General features: G+C 54.6%; 1 protein-coding gene across 2 annotated transcripts in view; it reads right to left on the reverse strand.

Annotated features, from left to right (window-relative positions):
* Nucleotides 1–699: 699 nt before the first annotated feature.
* Nucleotides 700–17784, reverse strand: part of CHKA (choline kinase alpha) — a 58950-nt gene continuing 41865 nt past the window's right edge. For both annotated transcript variants that reach the window (XM_032879667.1, XM_032879666.1), the window contains 9 exons: nt 16730–16843; nt 13921–14054; nt 13593–13697; nt 13053–13111; nt 11291–11378; nt 10787–10895; nt 7480–7586; nt 6092–6173; nt 700–922 (listed from right to left, as the gene is read on the reverse strand). In XM_032879667.1, coding sequence (XP_032735558.1) covers nt 863–922; nt 6092–6173; nt 7480–7586; nt 10787–10895; nt 11291–11378; nt 13053–13111; nt 13593–13697; nt 13921–14054; nt 16730–16843 — 858 coding nt within the window. In that variant the 3' untranslated portion in view covers nt 700–862. The remainder of the gene's footprint in view (nt 923–6091; nt 6174–7479; nt 7587–10786; nt 10896–11290; nt 11379–13052; nt 13112–13592; nt 13698–13920; nt 14055–16729; nt 16844–17784) is intronic.

Consider the following 17784-nt stretch of genomic DNA (forward strand, 5'->3'; position numbering starts at 1 on the left):
TGGCAGAGAGTCCGCAAGCCGGGGCTGAGCAGAGGAGGAAGAGGAAAGGCCGCAGAGAGCAGAGTGAAGGCTGCGTTTTTGGGGGAGGGTAGGCGGGAGGCGAGTGTGTCCGTGGGTGCCCGCACCGCCCCTCAGCCAGCGGCCGGGCCTCCATGGCCACAGCTCCCGCCGGCCGGAGACTGGGGTTAGTAAAGCACATTCGGTTGAGAAGGGTGGGGCAGAGGCTGCGGGACGAAGTGTGTACAACAGCCCCAAGGAGCTACATTCATTGGACGGAGCCAACGGCCGGCCCCCCACACGGGGTCTGCGGCCTCAAGCCTCCGCCATGGGGACCAGAAGGGTGAGGAAGCAGCTTTGGGGGACTCGCGGTCGGCCAGGCCGCAAAGCAATGTCACAGTCTGTCCCGACTCGCTCACCGCCCTCGGGAGCCGGCGGCGTCTACATATGTTGTCAACTACCGAGGGCCTGGTCACAGCGTGCCCCAGCACGTGAATTCAAACCCTTGAAAAACTGACATTAACCAAAAAAAGTACCCGCAGAAACACTGTTTGCTCGTGCTGTCTGCCGCAGCTGGCCGCGAGCTCCGGGCCCCGACAGAAGCTGCCTTCTCTAGACTCGGAGGTATTGCACTGCTGTACTATGTTCCTGCCTCCCGATCTCACTGCAGGGTCCTAGTGAAATCGTGAACAAGACAGGATATAAATGTTACTCAATTTTAATACAGTCTTTCGTATCATACACATCTGCGTCCGGCTGCGAGCCATCCAAGCTTGCCGCGGCGACAGCTGTTGGAGCACGGAAGGCCCCGCTGGCTCGGCCGCCCCCACGCAGTCCAGGGATGAAGTGGATGGCGCCTCCACGCTCACACCCCGAGCTTCCTCTTCTGGTCGAAGTAGGCATCGAACCTTGCTTGGGCATAGTCCTAGGAGACACAACAAAGAGCAGTCTCACCAAGGACTCCCACCCAAGGCCGCCCAGGTCCCACCCAGGCCTGTGCACCCGCCACCACCGAGGGCACAGAACAGAGTGGCTCCGGCTCCGCAGGCCATCAGGAGCCCAGACACCTAGCTCAGGCACCCCGGCCACCCCGGTATGGCAACCAGGGTGGGCCTTCTGTCTACACGGCTGGCGCTGCCCAGCTTCACCCTCTTGTTTACACTGAAGGTTGCGGGCACAGACTCCAATGCAGGCTCTTCTCTCAAAGCAGCAGGTCCCCAGGGCTGAGCCAGCAAGTACAGAGCGGAGGTGCGAGAAAGAAGGTACCCCAGCTTTCTGGGATCACCCGCAGGATTACGGCACAGGGCCCGAAAGGGACGGCAGAAACACTGGTCCCGAGTCCTGTCTGCGCAAGAATCGTCCAGCCCCCGGGCATCTCCCGGTCTGCTCCCGCCCCCATCCCTCAGGGTGGACAGCGCAGCCTCTGAAGCCACCCACTCGGGATGGAAAGGACTGCCAGGAAGGTTACAGCATCGCTGCCGCAAACTCTGCATCGGGGTGTAACTTGCTGACCACAAAAACGATCCCCTTCGCGGAGCCGGGCGTTTTTCACAAATGCGTCCACGGAGCTCAGCTCCGGCATCCTGCCGGAGGCCCCCCAGCACGCTCGGCTTCCGTGGGTCCTGGCGCGCGGCCTCAGGCAGCCTCTGACCTGGTTTCCATCCCCGATCGCCGCAGACAGCTTTCCCCTAAGTGGACTCACCCGGCGTGGGCTGACTCCGTGTCTGGCTTGTCTTACTCAGTCCGTTTCCGGGACTCCTCCACGCTGCTGTGAGGGTCCGGGGTTCGCTCCCGTTTCCCGCGGAGCACTTGTCTGATGGCTCATGACAGCACAAATACCCACTCACCTGACCGGCAGGCAGGCGCTTTCCAGGTCAGGGCAACTGAACAGAAAGCTGCCGTGTGCACCCGAGTGCCGCGCGCGGTGTGGGAACGGGCTTTCGCTTCTTTCGGGTCAGAACCGAAGCAGGCGGCTGCCGGGCTGCCCGCCACGTGTACCGTCAGGCCGTCTTCCAGGCGGGTCAGACCTTCTACCTCCCCCTCAGCAACACACGCGAGTGCCCGCTGCTCAGGTCGTTGCCCACACTGGGTACCGTCGGGGTCCTCGGTCTGAGCCATCACAGGTGTGCAGCGTAGCTCACTGGGGATTTAATTTGCATTTTGTGTACGACCAATGACATTAGTCAGACCGAGAGGTGTTTACTGGTCATTCCTTTATCTTCTGTGATGTGTTCGAATCTTCTGCCTGTTATACAGTAGCGCGTCTGGTTTCCTGCTAAGTTGTGAGCTCTTTATGCATTCTAGATACGAGTCCTTGTTAGAGACTGGCAACGTTTTCTCCAACTCTGTGCTTGCCTTTTTCTTTTCTTAATGGTGTCATTCATAAAGCACAAGTTTTTCATTTTGATTAAGCCCAACTTACCGGATCTTTTCTCATTTATGGTCAGTGCTTCACGTAACCCAAGAAATCTCTGTCGTGGTCACAAAGCTTTTCTTCTTTGCTTTCCAGATGCTTGTACACTTAGGTCTGTTATCATTTCAAGTTCATTTGTGTGTATGGCAGAAGATCAAGGTTCATTACTTTTCCCCAGGTGGCTTTTTAGCTGTTCCCACGTCAGCTTTGAAAATCGAATCCCTTCCCCGATGAATTAGCGTGGCCCTTCCGTGGCAGGTCAGCGGGCCGTGTGTGTTAGTGTGCTTTGGGGCATCGGATACTTGCCTTTACACCAATGCCTGTCTCCATACATCGTGAAATCGGGCACAATCAGTCCTCCGACACTGTTTTAGTCACACATATTTTAGAACTTAGCATTTTCTGCCAAAAAGCCTGTGGAGATTCTGACTGGGATCATGGAGACTGTGGAAATCAGTTTGGGGAGAACAGACTCTTAATATGGAGTCTTCTGAAGCCATAAATGTGGTCTTGCTGTCCATTTATTTTAGCGATGTCTTACACTTCTCAGTGTGAAGATCAGGCACATATATTAAAAATCTCATCCCTAAGTATTTCATGGTTTTTAAGATTTATTTATTTATTTGACAGAGAGAGATCACAAGTAGGCGGAGAGGCAGGCAGAGAGAGGGGAAGAAGCAGGCTCCCCGCTGAGCAGAGAGCCCGATGTGGGGCTCGATCCCAGGACCCTGGGATCATGACCTGAGCCGAAGGCAGAGGCTTTAACTCACTGAGCCACCCAGGCACCCCAGTATTTCATGTTTTTATACCACTGTAAACCCAACGACATTTCATTTGTGACTGTTTCTCCCGTGTACAATAAAGCTGGTTATCATCGAGCACTGCCCTTGTACCCTGTGACCCCCGTAAACTCACCCCACAGCTTAAATGGCGTTTCTGTTGATTCTTTCCTATTTTCTCATGTATTTGATCATGTCATCAACAATATAAAGGCAGTTTTTCTACTTCCTTTCCTGTATTTTTGCATTTCATCTCTTTTCCTGGCCTTACTATGCTAGTTAGGTGCTCCGGGGCCCGGGGGGTGCGGGTCATAGGAGGGGTGCGCCTGCCTTGCTCTCACTCTAGGGCTCTGGTGACCAGGAGCACGCCAGCTCTCCCGATACCAGCTGTAGGTTTTCATATGTGCCCTGTGCCTGGCTGAGGAAGGACCCTTGCATTCCTACTTTACGGAGGCTTTTGTGTGTGTGTGTGAATGGGTACTGGATTTTGTCAAATGCTTTTCCTGCATTCACTGAGAATATGGTTTTTCTCCTTCATTCTGTTAACACGCTGAATTACACGAACAGGTTTTTAAAATGTTAAATTGTTAACCCTTGCATTCCGGAGATACATGCTACTTGATCACATTATCTTCTTGTAAATGTCACCTTTAATTCCTGCTAATATTTTGATAATGCTTTTTCTGTCCTGTTCATGAAGGCCACTGATCTTCCGTTTTCTTGAAATGTCTTTGTCTCCTTTCAGCATCAGGGCAATGCTTCATCGAATGAGTCTTTAGTTTCTAAAACTCTGTGCAGAACCAGTATGATTTCTTCCTTAAGTGTTTGACGATATTCACCAGGACCAGCACTTTATTCTACAGGGAAGTTTTTGGAGTATGAATTCAGTTCATTCAATAACCACATGACCATGTGTTAGGTTAATTTTTGTCATTTGTATCTTCCAAGAAATGTGCACATTTCACGCACTCTATCAAATCCGCTGGCATAAAATTATTCATAATATTCTCTTACCCTTTTACCGTTCGTAGGCTCCAGAGCGAGGTCTTCCCCTTGTACTGAGCCTGGTCATGTGTGTCTTTTCATTCTTGGTTGCTCAGTATAGCCAAAAGTTTGTAAATTGTATTGAGCTCTTCGAAGAACGAACTTTTGGTTTCACCGATTCTTTCCTTTTGCCCACGCATTTCCTATTTCAAGGATTTCTGCTTTTAGCTTTATTTAGTTCTTTATTTTTTAAAAGCAGGCTCCACTCCTAATGTGGGGCTTGAACTCACGACCCTGAGATCAAGAGTCACATGTTCCACCGACTGAGCCAGCGAGGCTCCCCTCCTGTACCTAGTTCTACCAACTTCGGCCTTAGGTTGGTTTTTCTTTTTCTAGCTTAAGGCAAAAGCTTTAGTCACTGATTTGAGAACTTCCTTATCTAATACAAATGTATAACCTTCAAAGCCGCAAATTTTTGAAACCTGCTTTAACCGTATCCCACAAATTCTGATATACTGTGTTTTCATTATAATTTGTTCAAAATAGCTTCTATTTCATTTCTTCTTTGATCTGGGGTTTACGTAGGTGTACTACTTAATTTCCAAATAATTAGGAATTTTCAAGATTTTGTTGTTGCTTTCCTAATTCCCCCGTGGTCAGAGAATATCCTCTGTGGTTCAGTCCTTTCCAGCTTGAGACCTGCTTCCCAATGCCCAGCATACGGTCTATCTTGATGAATGTGCCATATTCATGGGCAAGGACATACACGCAGCAGCTGGGCGCTTGATACATCAGGCTGGGCGAGAGTGCGGTCCCCTCCTCCATCCCTCCCGCTGCTGTTTTCTCAGGTTTTGCTTTAGGTCTTTTGAGGCAAGACAGGTATGTACACCTTTAGGATTTTTTTTTTTTTAGTATCTTCTGGATTCATTGATCCCTTTATTATTATGAAATTATTCCTTGCTTTGGTAATATTTTTGATGTGTACTTTGTCTTTTTTTAAAACATTTTTAAAAAGATTTTATTTATTTACTTGACAGATCACAAGTAGGCACAGAGTCAGGCAGAGAGAGAGGGGGAAGCAGGCTCCCCGCTGAGCAGAGAGCCCGAAGCGGGGCTCGATCCCAGGACCCTGAGATCATGACCTGAGCCGAAGGCAGAGGCTTAACCCACTGAGCCACCCAAGGTGCCCCTGTACTTTGTCTTAACAACATCATTTAACCATGGCTCTACATCTGCTTTAAAATTCCTTATTCCCCCTTCTTTGGCCAAACAGCATCTGTGTGTTACCAAACCATCCACCTGGAAGCAGAAATCAGCTTAACACAGGACTGGGAGGATGAAATGAGCTCGTCATTCCCTCCACCTTCCTAAAGCCGGGTGCTTGCCACAGACGGTGCCCCCACCACAGGACACGCCACCAACACTCCTTAATGGGGGCAGCAGAAGGCTGGACTCGCAGCTAAAACTGTCTATGTCAAGGACAGTTTCCAAGGCTGGAAGAAGATGACAGCCTGTCTTGTCACATCTGCCTGCAGCAAACAGGACGGCTCTGCCGGTCAGCACCGGCTGCTGGCTCGAAGCGGGGCGCTGCAGGCCCAGGAGCGGAGCCGCAGAACACATCAGGGCACTCCCACACCCGCAGCCCCTTGCGCCAGAAGGGACGGAGGTCAAGGGCTACATGCTAGGATCTGATTTCTACATCCTCCATCGGAGCCACAAGGCCGCACAGCAGCTCTCTGAAGCAGGGGAGGTGGGCCTGCTGCCCTGCGAGTGAGGCCACCTCCAATGGCACACACGGAGCCAAGGTGGGTTCACTGTGCGGCGACACGGGCAGCCCTCTGTGAAGACGACCGTGCGTTCCCCCGCCAGCGCTCAAAACACGGGGAACAATTTTGTTTCCGGGAATCGAAGAACATACCATGTATCCAAATTCAATGGATGAAATCTTGGCCTGCACGATGGACCAAAGTCCCCAGAAGAAATGGGATGCAAGGGCAAACCTGTAATTACAAAAGCAGGAGACGCACGTGAGATGTGTGGCACCGGCCACAGGCCCAGGGATGGGATTTCCTGCTAGCGGGCCCCGCAACTCACTGGGGCGCAAACCTAGTCAGCCCTGGCCCACTCAACAGGATTCTAGTCCCCGGGGATGGAGAACAGGCTGGGGGCACCACAGCTGGCCTCTTCCTCCTCCGGCTGGGGACAGGTGGACTTGCAGTGTGGACACTCCCAGCAGCCGTCCCTGGCGCACGGCTACCGTCCCGGGACTCACACGGAGGCCGGGAAGCCATGCAGGCGGTGCGTGCGCTATGCTGGGAAAGAAACTCTGCTTCAGGTGTGAGCACGGGGCATCAGCAACCCTGCAGGCATCGTACAGTGAGAGGAGAACGTGCAGGCCTCTGGTGACTCGCTGACTTTCCGGAGGTAGGATGCCACCTCGCCCTCACCCCTGCCCTTGCACAGCAGTGAAACAGAGCAGAGGGGAGCCTGGCGGTCCCCATCTCTATGCCGTGCCATGGCCCCCATTGCCGCGAACCCAAGTTCCCCTCACGACGTGCCTGTGGGCTTCCCTGAACGCTTCAGTGTTCTCCTCAAACCCAACGGTTTCTCTTGTGGTCCCCAATCCCCTACACGTGCCTTGGGCTACCCCTTCTGTTGGGGTCTCCTCAATTTTTCTATTTCCATCCATGCTAGAACTAGAGAGGGAAGATCTAGGCAGCAGGGGGAGTCCCGGGACAGCGAGGGTGGCCACATGCCCGGCAACAGGGTTGTGGACACTTCAGGAAGAGGTGATCTGTGGCAAGTGGGCTGGACAGGACAAGGGGGGGGCCAAAGGCACTTAAACATTTTTATCAAAGACTTTCACAAAATCCAGAAGTTTCTCAGCCCTGCTTTGAGAGCTACTGACTAAACACTTTAAGAGCAAGACTCAAAACCAACACTCACAATTTGTAATTAGTTTTTAAAAGAAACACATTTCTGGATGGCACCCACCGCCCGACAAGCACCAAGCGACAAGAGGGCCCAGGCCGCAGGCGGCACTGCCTTGTACAGTCCTGCGGCATGTGGCTTAGAGCGCAGAGCGCCACCCACGTGCCCGACCCTGTACCCTGACCCCGCTCTCCGCACCTGCTGCGTGCGGACATCTGGAGAGGTGCCAGATGAGCAGTTTTTGACAGAGTATGAGTCCCGGAAACGTATGGGTATAAAGAAGCTCCTAAAATACTCATGACTGCAGGCTGGCACCCTGACTATAGTCTGTAAACACACAGCTATTTTATAAATTAACAAAAAAAAAAAAATTACCTATTGACTTCAAGCAACATTTCTTCTTCTATAATGGACTTTTCTTCATTACTGAGGTTTTCAAATTCATTATGGAATGCAGCCAAGTAATTGGAAATAAAATGGAGCTTTAAAAAAAAAGAAATCACATTAGAGTCAGTGACGGCGAGACAGACGGTGTCAGCAGCTGTCAGGAAGTCGTTTCAGGAAGCACGACGCACCAGCGGACCCCCGCAGGGCCGGCGGAGCCCGGAGGAGCTCGGTGCCCGGTGGGAGCACGGAAGCTCGCTTGTGGGGGGCAGCGATCTCCAGCTTCCTGGCAGAGCCCTACCAGACTCGCTGCACTGTCAGCAAGTCAAGCAGAGGAAACCAAGACTACTTCTGGACAAAATCACCCAGGTGGAATTGACTCCACAACCGTTTCCCACGGCCTGGTCGCTAAGCAGGGTAAGCCTGTATCATGCATCTCCGCGGACGGGCTGGCATGGTGCACAGCCACTCCCTCGCAGCCCGAGGTCCCCGGCAGATGCGCCAGCAGAGCGGAGCCGACCAGACCACGCCACGGGGCCTTCCACCTCCGAGATGCCGGGGTGACACGTGTGTGTCCGTAAACTGGGAAGGTCTAACTCTGGTTTGGAGAAGAGGTGCTACCAGGTCCCACGCGTAGCCGGCCCGCGAATCCGGATTTAGGAGACCCCCGCCCCCCCGACCTCGCACTATACGTAATGGCACCAGAACAGAGCAAATCACCACTCACTTTCTTTTATACCGAAGGAAACAGCAGGCAGTGGCTCTACCCAGAAAAGCGCATTAACCGATCACCTCGTTGGACCGCCACACTGCCTGCCACCACCTCGCCCATCTGCCCTCTCCTAGGCAGCTCTCACCCTCGGCACCCCCTCCCCCCAGAGAGCAGTGTTCCAGTCTGAGCGCTGTCCTCACAGGGTGTTCTGGAAGAAGTAACCCCGGCCCAGGCAAGGGGATGGCCCAGGCCTGTTCAAGTCTAGGTAGCAGCCACCGTCCTGAGCGTTTGTTTCTGCACACGAGGAAATGGAAGCACACGGCGTCAGCAGGGGACAGTGAACACTGGCAGATCTGGGTTCAAATCCAAGCACCATTTTTAAAACCCACGCCTGAACCGCCACACGAGCTGGGTTAATTTCTGGGATACTAAATGCTCAATTGGCCAATGAAGACAGAAAATCTGAAAAGGTCGATACCCTAAGAAACAGTAACTGGTGGCCTCCCCTCACCTGAAGTTCTAGGCCACAGTTCAAGAGCCCTGCTTTGAGAGCGACTGACAAAACAGGCCCGCGCTTTCTTACAAAGTCTACCAAATTTTCGAAGAACATCATTTCATCTAAGTTTGGTCCAGAAAATTACAAAGGGACACCAAACTCATGTTATCCGACCAGTATAATTTTCACTCCAAACCAGATATAAATAGTAATTTTTTTAAATGGCCACTAAAGCCTGTTTCATGTATGTGCATGGATCAAAAACTCCCAAGCAAGAGACTAACAGAGCCCAGCAGAGCTTTCCGAAATGACACACCTCATTTGGATGCTTTATTTTAGGAATTCCAAGACAAAAGTTTAACATTTTACAACTTCTCTTTAGTGGACTAAAGAGAGAAAAGCACGAGATTACCTACTGGGCGCAGAAAGGGTAGGAAATGAAAAGCAGCAGCTCTCCGTCACTTGTAAAGCTCCTCAGAAAACCGAAATGGAACTGGATTTCCATGGCTGTGTGATGCGGGCGCCCACACGGCTCTGCCGCCCATCGCCACGGAACCTGCCTTCTCACCGGCAGAACCGCCCCCCCACTCCTGGCTGGAGAGTGGCACCTCTGGGGCTGCCCAGCGTTCACAAAGGCTTTTACAAAGACTGCTGCTGGGTCTCCTCCTCCCCCCACGTGTGACCTGGAGGCTTGGGACATACTCAAGCTGGTCAGTCGGCCCCAGCGTGCGGCAGGAGGAGGCCGACCTGCTGAAGACAGGATCACCGTGCCTGGCACACGCCTGTGCTCAAGAGACCTCTCCCGAGTGAAGTTCAGCAACCCATCACACCCCTGCCCCCATGCCTCTCTGACCTCTCGGAAACACGGCCGAGCTGGCAGGGGCTCCACGGGAGGGGCTGTCCTGTAGCTGCCATTGCAAAGGGGGTGGGCAGCTGCCCTGCGCAGGCTCGGGATACCCTCTCTCCAGCGCAGCCTGCTTCCACATCGCTGCTCACTCACTGTCAACCCACGGCTCCAACGGCAGCTGAGGAGTGGAGCAGGGGGATCCCAAGGAGGAACTTCCCACAGGGTGACTTCTTTCTTTTTCTTTTTTTTAAAGACTTTATATATTTCAGAGAGAGAACAAGTGGGATGAGGAGAAGCAGAGGGAGAGGGAGAAGCAGACGCCCCGCTGAGCAGGGAGTCCAACATGGGGCTCGATCCCAGGACCCTGGGACTCCCAGGCGTGCCCCTCATGGGGTGATTCTTCACACAGCCCCTGCTCCCCATACTCAGGACAGGAAAGGGAACTGTAACAGCACAGCAGCTACTAAGTCCCAGTGCCCAAAAGACCACTTCTGTCTACACAGAGTGAAACACGCACAGGAAACACCAGAAGCACTGAGATCCCCACGAAGGAGGCCAGGAGGCAGATCAGAGGCCGGGCTTTTTACAAAAAGCCAGGAGGAGCTACAGACTGTGCTCTCCAACGGCATGAACACAGGTTCTCTCTGGCACAGGGATAAAAATGTCAAGTTTGTGTCCTGACACAAAGTAACATTTTAGAACCACAGGGTTTGCATAACCATTCTTAAATTTAAAAGGCGTGCCATGAGGGGCACCTGGGTGGCTCAGTTACTAAGTGTCTGCCTTAGGCTCAGGTCATGATCCCAGGGTCCTGAGATCCAGACCCACATCAGGCTCACTGCTCGGTGGGGAGCCTGCTTCTCCCTCTCCCCGCTGCTTGTGCGTGCTCTCTCGCTCTCTCTCTCAAATAAACAAAATCTTAAAAACAAAAAGGGGGGGGGGTGTCACTAAAAACAAGGATGCAGGGATGCCTAGGTGGCTCAGTGGGTTGGGCAGCTGCCTTCGGCTCGGGTCATGATCCCGGTGTCCTGGGATCGAGTCCCGCATCAGGCTCCTTGCTTGGCAGGGAGCCTGCTTCTCCCTCTGCCTCTGCCTGCCGCTCTGTCTGCCTGTGCTCGCGCACTCTCTGACAAATAAATAAATAAAATCTTTAAAAAACAAACAAACAAAGATGCAACCAATGCTAACTGCAGAAAACGGGCTCCTGCAGTTCAGCGCTGAGCCCGCACTCAGCCGCCCCCACCTGTTGTTTCTGGGTGGGGTACTTCAGGATGTTTGCTCTGAAGAACGGGTACTTTTCGTAGTTATAGTCGTACATCCATTCGCAGAAATGATTCCCGATGTCGAATCCCCTGAAAAAGAGGCAAGAGCAGCTGCAGAGAGGGGGGCAAACTGCCAGCCACCAGGCTCCCTGGTCTGAGAAGGGAAAAGGCCGAGTCGTGAGCAGCCCCCCAGCAACAAGCGGCCCTTCCTGAGGACCCCCCCAGGGACAACTGCCTCAGGGACAGGGAGAGGCCACGGGATAGTCGCAGAACCAGCGCGGGCAGAGGCTGCAGAAGATCAGTACTCTCATCTCTGAAGCCGACAAACGCCAGATTCCGCATTCGGATCAGTCACCACTGCCTGCCCCGCACCCGCCCAGAACAGGCCCGGCTGCTTCCTGGGCCGCCGCAGGCTGCCGGGACAGTGCGCGACTCCCGGGGCCGGGGGGCCTGGCTGCCGACCTCCTCCCGGGGCTGCCGCACACCTGTAATTATAACTGCTGTACTCGAAGTCGATGAGCATCAGTCTCTGCTTTTCGGAATTCTCTCTGCCCTCCAGCATTAAGATATTACCTGCAAAAGGGTTTGGACGACATGCCATTTACTGTGGGCGTGGTGGACAGTGGAAGGCGCAAGTCCTTGAGCAGAAAGGCCAAGCGTGGTTGTGATCCTGTCAGGGAACCCTGGCCACACAGTGAGGGGGTGCAGGCGCGGAGCGCCGGGAGCAGCACAGCCTCCCAAGGCCAGGCCCTCGGCAGAAGGCCCAGGGTCACGCAGACACAAGGGCCCCTGTTCACAGCAGCCCAAAGGCAACGTGGCCCCGCGCTTGCCCGGGAACAAGAACGGCTTGTTGGGGCAGCAACCCCCAGACCTTCCACACAGGGGCACGAAGGAAAATGCCTTGTAGCATGCTGGGGTTCCAGCCAACCCAGCCCCCCAGCAGCGAGGAAGCTGCGTCCCGCTGTCCTCCCTCATGAGGATGCCATGGCGCTGAGCCTCTGCAGGGCTCCATGGGCCCTACTTGGTCCCGCTGCTTTGCCTCACTTGGTTCTCCGAGGAGGAGGCCACAGGCAGCGTTCCTGCCACCATATTCCCTGTAAGGCTCGATTCTGGGCCCCAAGTGAACGGGCGGCCAGACCCCCAACACTCGCCGCAGCATCGGGCATCTGTCACTACCGGCTGGCGTGTAGGCACCAGTGAGCCAGGTTTTGCTAGTGTTTTGGCCGTGCCCTTTCCGGGTTTCTGCAGGAGGCGCTCTTTCTAGGCTTTTCTGCACACAGCTTCTGTGTCCAGGGGCCATTAAAAGGAGACGCCCAGAGCAGCAGAACAAAGTAAATGTACAAGCCCCGCCTCATCTAGCCTCTCACTGGCCAGCAGACCTCCTTCAGACCCCTCTGGTGACATCTGTGCAGCTGGCTATCACCTGCTAACGCACATTTACGCCCCACTCGACTTGGTCAACAATGATCAGCTAATTAATAAAGTAACCTATCGCACTAATGTCTGAGTGATGACTGGTCTTTAACAGGGACTGTCGTCAAAATTAAAAACAAACTGCTAAGCCCGGAAAAGGGCCGACAGGGGACGTGAGCCAGCTGCAATGGAGAGCACAGCGAGAGCAAGGCAGAGCCTCCCCAAAGCCCAGCCTGCAGCACCGGCGGGAGCTAGCCCAGCTAGGTGGGGCCTCCGTCTGACGTCACACGGAGAGCACCCGGCCTCCTACCTTAGGGAAGGCACAGAAACCCAAGGTCCCGGGAGTGACCTGATCCCAGGAGAGCAGGCGGCCTCAGGCACCTGCGAGGTGCGGCCAGCGCAAGGCCCCCAGCACTGAGCGGGGCAGTCACCTCTTACTGCGTTCTCTGACGATCAAAGTCACATGTTCACCAGAGTCACATACTGAACACATGTGACTCAGGAGGCTTCGGTCCTTTGGCCAAGCTCCCAGTTTAGTGAATGTTCTCATTTTCTCTTCTCTGTATACATTTTTTACAAAAATGGGAGAACACCCCATGTATTTTTCTAAAACTTGCTTTTTTTCTCTTCATAGATCCTGGTGATTTTCCTGTTGGTCTGCATAAAAACTTGACCTCCTTTTTCGTAGCTCTACAACACTCTGCCAGGTGGCTGTCTCATTATTTCACGCATGTACGCCCCTCCGCACAGACACCTGGCATTCGTCACACACGCTGGAGGCCGCTTCCAAGGACACGCACACACCCGGCCTCACGGAACAGCAGCAGTTCTTACCTTCCTGGCAGTCATTATGACAAAACACAACTGGAGAAGGGGTGGACTCGAGTAGCGACCTGGAGAGGGAATCACATCTCGGGTCAGACGCCGCCACGCCCGGGACCGGACTGGCGCTCGGCACCACCGTGCAGCCTCCCTGGTGCGGCCTCCCCACGGCACCGTCACCGTGAGCTCTGAGCGCGCTGCCGTCCCCTGGCCGCAGCTCAGCCTGGGGCGCCACAGCAGCCCCCCCCCGTGCACACCCAGCTCTTCCCGCCCCGCGGGCCCTCCCCACCCAGAGCATGACCCTCCTGCTTGGTGGGCTCCAGCCCCCGCTTCCGTCACACCTCTGATCACAACTGGACGCTATGGGACACGTTTGCTCGTCTCTGTCTCTCCTGATAAGACACAAGCACCTCAAAGGCCGTCCTGGTCTCCATGTCCCCAGCGCCATGCACACCCAGGAGGGAGGGGAGAGACGCCGTCGGGCGCTCAGAGAGACCGCGCAGCGCCCCTACCCCCAGCCCCACAGCTCCCCCGACCCTCCCCGGGGCTCACCTCAGGTGCTCCAGCTCCAGGGGCAGGTTGTAGCGCAGGAGGCGGTGGAGCTGCCTCCGCCGGGGCTCCCCCGAGAACGTAATCCTCAGCACCTGGTTCAGGTACCTGGCAGGGGAAAGGAGAACAAAAATCACTGCTCCTGCCAAGTCCAACCCCGCCGTGGCAGCGGGACAGAGCCCGGGGCTGCAGGCTTTCCAGAAAGCTCATCTCCCGCCCGGCTGCCCACTCGGGGACCAGAGGGCCATCGGGGTGAACCCGTACTCACTCTGGCACCTCCGGCAGCCGCTAACCAAAAACTGAGTTAGAGCCAAGCGGTTTGACCACTTACTTTTCCATTGTTCCAAAAAGCCATTTTGGTTCCTTATTGAATGGCATTTTCATACCATGAAACGTAGCCATTTTCTCGGCTATTTCTGCAGAAATATCTGGCACACTTAATTCTTCAGTGTCTAAGCGCCGGCTCTGGAAGGAACAAGGGAGTCAGAAAACAGCACCTCTCCGGGGAGCTTGGAGGGGTGCGATCCCCAATCCACCCCCCACCCGCTAAGACCCAGCAGCCGGTTGCACCGCTGTCTGTCTGGGGCGCACGGGCCTCCCCGAGGACGCACCCTCAGACAGCGACCCAGTGACTGCCACATCGTTTCTCAGCGTTTCTCAACGCCCCACAGGCTAATTCTGTTTTGAATCCTTTGAACCGTGAGAAGGTCCTTCTCACATGTAAGCATTTCGGCAGACCCCGCCCCCTCCCCTCGCCCCTCTCCCCCTCACCAGGGCTCGCCCTGCACCCCGTGGAAGGCTCCGGGTCTCACGGTGGCTGCATGAGCCTGTGTCCAACTCCCTCAGTGGCGCAGACACCCAGGGCTGACCCCGCGCAGCCAAGAGGTGGTGCTCAGCACAGGTCCTCCTCTGGAGCACGGCCAGGAGCTCAGGGTGGGCCGCGCCCCCTCCTCCGCGGCGGCCGCAGCACCCCACCCGGCCCGGAGCAGGCTCTCAGGGCGCCCGGCAGAACGAAGCCACGAGGGGCCCAGCTCCTCCCGAGGAAATCACCATCAGCCAAGATCTGTCTTTCCCACACGCACTGCCCCACTGCAGAAGCCCAAAGAGGCGCCACAGCCGCAGGGGTGAGGGGGCGGCATCTGCGGGTTGGAGAGAACCCAGCTGCAATTCTGGCTGTAATCCTCACTTCACAGTCACGTGGCCAAAGGCTCGCTACTCAGGCCTCTGCATCTGACCTTCGGACTTGCATAAAATGAGAAGCACGACATGGAGTCCCTGGCGGGGCTGCTCTGACCTAGAGCAGACAAGGCAGGCAAGGGCCCTGGGCCGGCACCCAGCCAGGGAGGTCTCGACAAATGGCGGGAGCCTGGTGATGAGAGCTCGGAGCTGACTGGCACCGGCGGGCTCAGCCGCAGCCTCCTCCACTCGGGAAACCTCCAAGGACAGGGGACGCGGCTCTAGTGACAGTTCACTCAGCTTTCACAGGGCTTTTAAAAATGCCAGTACTTCGTTTGGCATCATGGAAAGTCTAAGGCCAACCGTGCTCGAAGATGAACGTATTCCAGAGTTCCAAGCTCCTTTCCCAGAGACTGACCAGGGTCCTAGGAGGTCACTACTCTCTGTACCCTCTGGAAAACGGCTGTGGGGACCAGACGAGGTGGAACCCATCCCACCCCACGTGGTGCTCAAGAGTAACCTGGGAATAACGCACTCCAGCAGGCTGAGCCAAGGGAAATCACCGTTTCTGGGCTCATAGTTGACGACTGGTAGTTTCATGTGGTTCAACCTAGCGCTTCAACAGAACTTCAAAAAATCTTCACTATACAAAACATCATACACAGAAGAGGCTAGAATTTCAGAGCCAGCACAGTATCAACCCCACAGATGCTACAACCCACGGACCCTGAACCAGGACAGGACAGTCCGATTACTCTGGTTTGTGCTCACTGGTCCTTCACCTTCTCTGAAAAGAGAAGGCTTACCACACACGTACATTTTAAACAGTGTTTACTTTGCTTTCAGTGGGCTTTACTGAAGTGCTATCCCAGGTGTAGGCTTCCACGATCTGGTTTTCTCACTCAATGTTGTGTCCTTAAGACGTCGCCACTTCTAACCACAGAAAATATTTCCGATTTTCCATGCTTTCAGACACTTCATTATCTCATTTGATCCTCATGCCAGTCGGAGGCTTTGGTCTTCACTGGGACAGTTATAAATGAAAAAACCGCCAGGTGGCGAGCCAGGTGCCGGGGCGGGACGGAAGGTCTGCTGCGAGGGTCTAGTTGCGGGTTTCCACACAGCTCCCGGCTGGCAGGTGCACAGACAGGGCCACCACCAGCCAGCAGGGGGCAGCCCTCCCGGGACCCAGGTCCCAAGAAGGCGACTACCCCTGGGCAGTAGATTAGACGATTAGGACCCCTTCCTCCAGCCTCCCGCTGAACACTGGTTGAATCCTGGCAAGTCGAGCATCCCTTCAGCCAGGTGTCCTGTGTTTAACCACCTGCCCGACCGTACTGGGCAACCCAGCACACACAGGTGGCCACGCAACGCAGGGTGTGAGCCCATTTGTGACCCCAGTCCTTGAGGTGCTCTCACAGCTGAAGCTATGACAGCAGCGTTAGAAATGCCTCAGGACAGCAAGAGAAGGCACACAGTCCTGACTTGGATTTGAGCTGGGCCCTGAACGCCAGAGGAAGCTGACAGGTACCTGGGAGCTGGGGAGACTCAAGCAGAGGGAGTGAGCGGGGAGACAAGGCAGAGAGCAGTGGCGGTCCCACAGGGCAAAGACCCAGGTGTGGCCAGGGCCATGGGGCTCAGCAGGGAGTTCTAAAGGCAGTCCAGAAATTGAGAGGAACAAGGGGAAAGGGGAAAGGTTCAGGGCAAGCAGCTTTAGGGGACAATAGGGAATGTTAGGTTTCATATATATTTTCATTTGGATGAACACCTTTGCAGGAAAGACAGAGGTTCTAATGTAAATTCAATAGAAATCTATTTTTTCTTTATTTCTGAGACAGTTTCATAACGCTAAGGCCCATTTACTATGTCAGCCCACAACATCTCAGGCTCCCACAGGACCAAGACAAAGAATCCGTCTTTTGTCTGTGGCACCTGTCAACCGGCCAGTCGAGAACCCCCCTTACCGGGATGAACTGCTCCAGGCGGCCTTGGGGGAAGATGCCGTAGAGCTTGGGCCCAAGCGACCTCTCTGCGAGAATGGCAAACATGACGCTCTCCAGGACCATGGCCTCCGCCCCCTGAAACAGACGGCAATACACCGGAAGTTTACTGAGGGCTGGCTATGAGCAGGCTCACAAGTGCTCCCACACGAGCGGGCTATCCTACCCCCAGCAGCCCTGACCCCACATTGTAAGTACAAAGAAACCGAGGTCGATGTCTTGTAATCTGCGGGCTCCTCACTTGCAGCCATCCCACTATACTGATGAGTGTGAAAATTCAAGTTTAGCGGAGTTACTGACTCCAAAAACAGAACAGTATCTATTGGTATTTTCTTGCTTGTATTTATTTTAAAATTTCTTGAGTACCCCCCATGGCATCTTCCCAAAGGCCACCACAATGCCATCCACTCTGGTCAGGGGCTGGCCTGCTTTTCAGCCCAGAGTGTGGAGCAGGAGTGCACCGGCCACACGGGCCTTCTGGCCTCAAACCAACCCTTCAGGACGACTGATGAATCTGGGCCTGTTTTGGGGTCCAAAGAGCACCCTGGCATGGCACGTTCACGGGGCCTGTGCTCTGCTCTTCTCCCCGGCCTTCGGAACGTTTGTCTCTTGCCAAAACCCGATGACGCTCAGATGCTACCTTCAGTACTAATAATCCATGTGGGATCTAGAATGATCCTGTCTTCAAAAACTATCTTTTGGTCTCAGTTCAAATTCACTCTTTAGTTCTTTGCCATTAAACAGCAAATGAGCCTCTAGGCCACTGTGTCTGAGAAGGGGCGGACAAGTATGGCTAGAAAATGCTTTCAGGTGATCCTTACTCACACCTTGTCAGGAAACACACCCTGGGGACGAGGATCCCACAGGAACACTGCCCACAGTGAAACAGCTCTTAAACCCAAGTTATAGAAATACACACGTTGGGGCACCTGCGTGGCTCAGTCGTTAGGCATCTGCCTTCAGCTCAGGTCATGATCCCAGGGTCCTGGGATCGAGCCCCACATCGGGCTCCCTGCTCA

The sequence above is a fragment of the Lontra canadensis genome, unplaced genomic scaffold, assembly GCF_010015895.1.
Source record: "Lontra canadensis isolate GAN:19392208 unplaced genomic scaffold, GSC_riverotter_1.0 scaffold66, whole genome shotgun sequence".
Lineage (NCBI taxonomy): Eukaryota > Metazoa > Chordata > Mammalia > Carnivora > Mustelidae > Lontra > Lontra canadensis.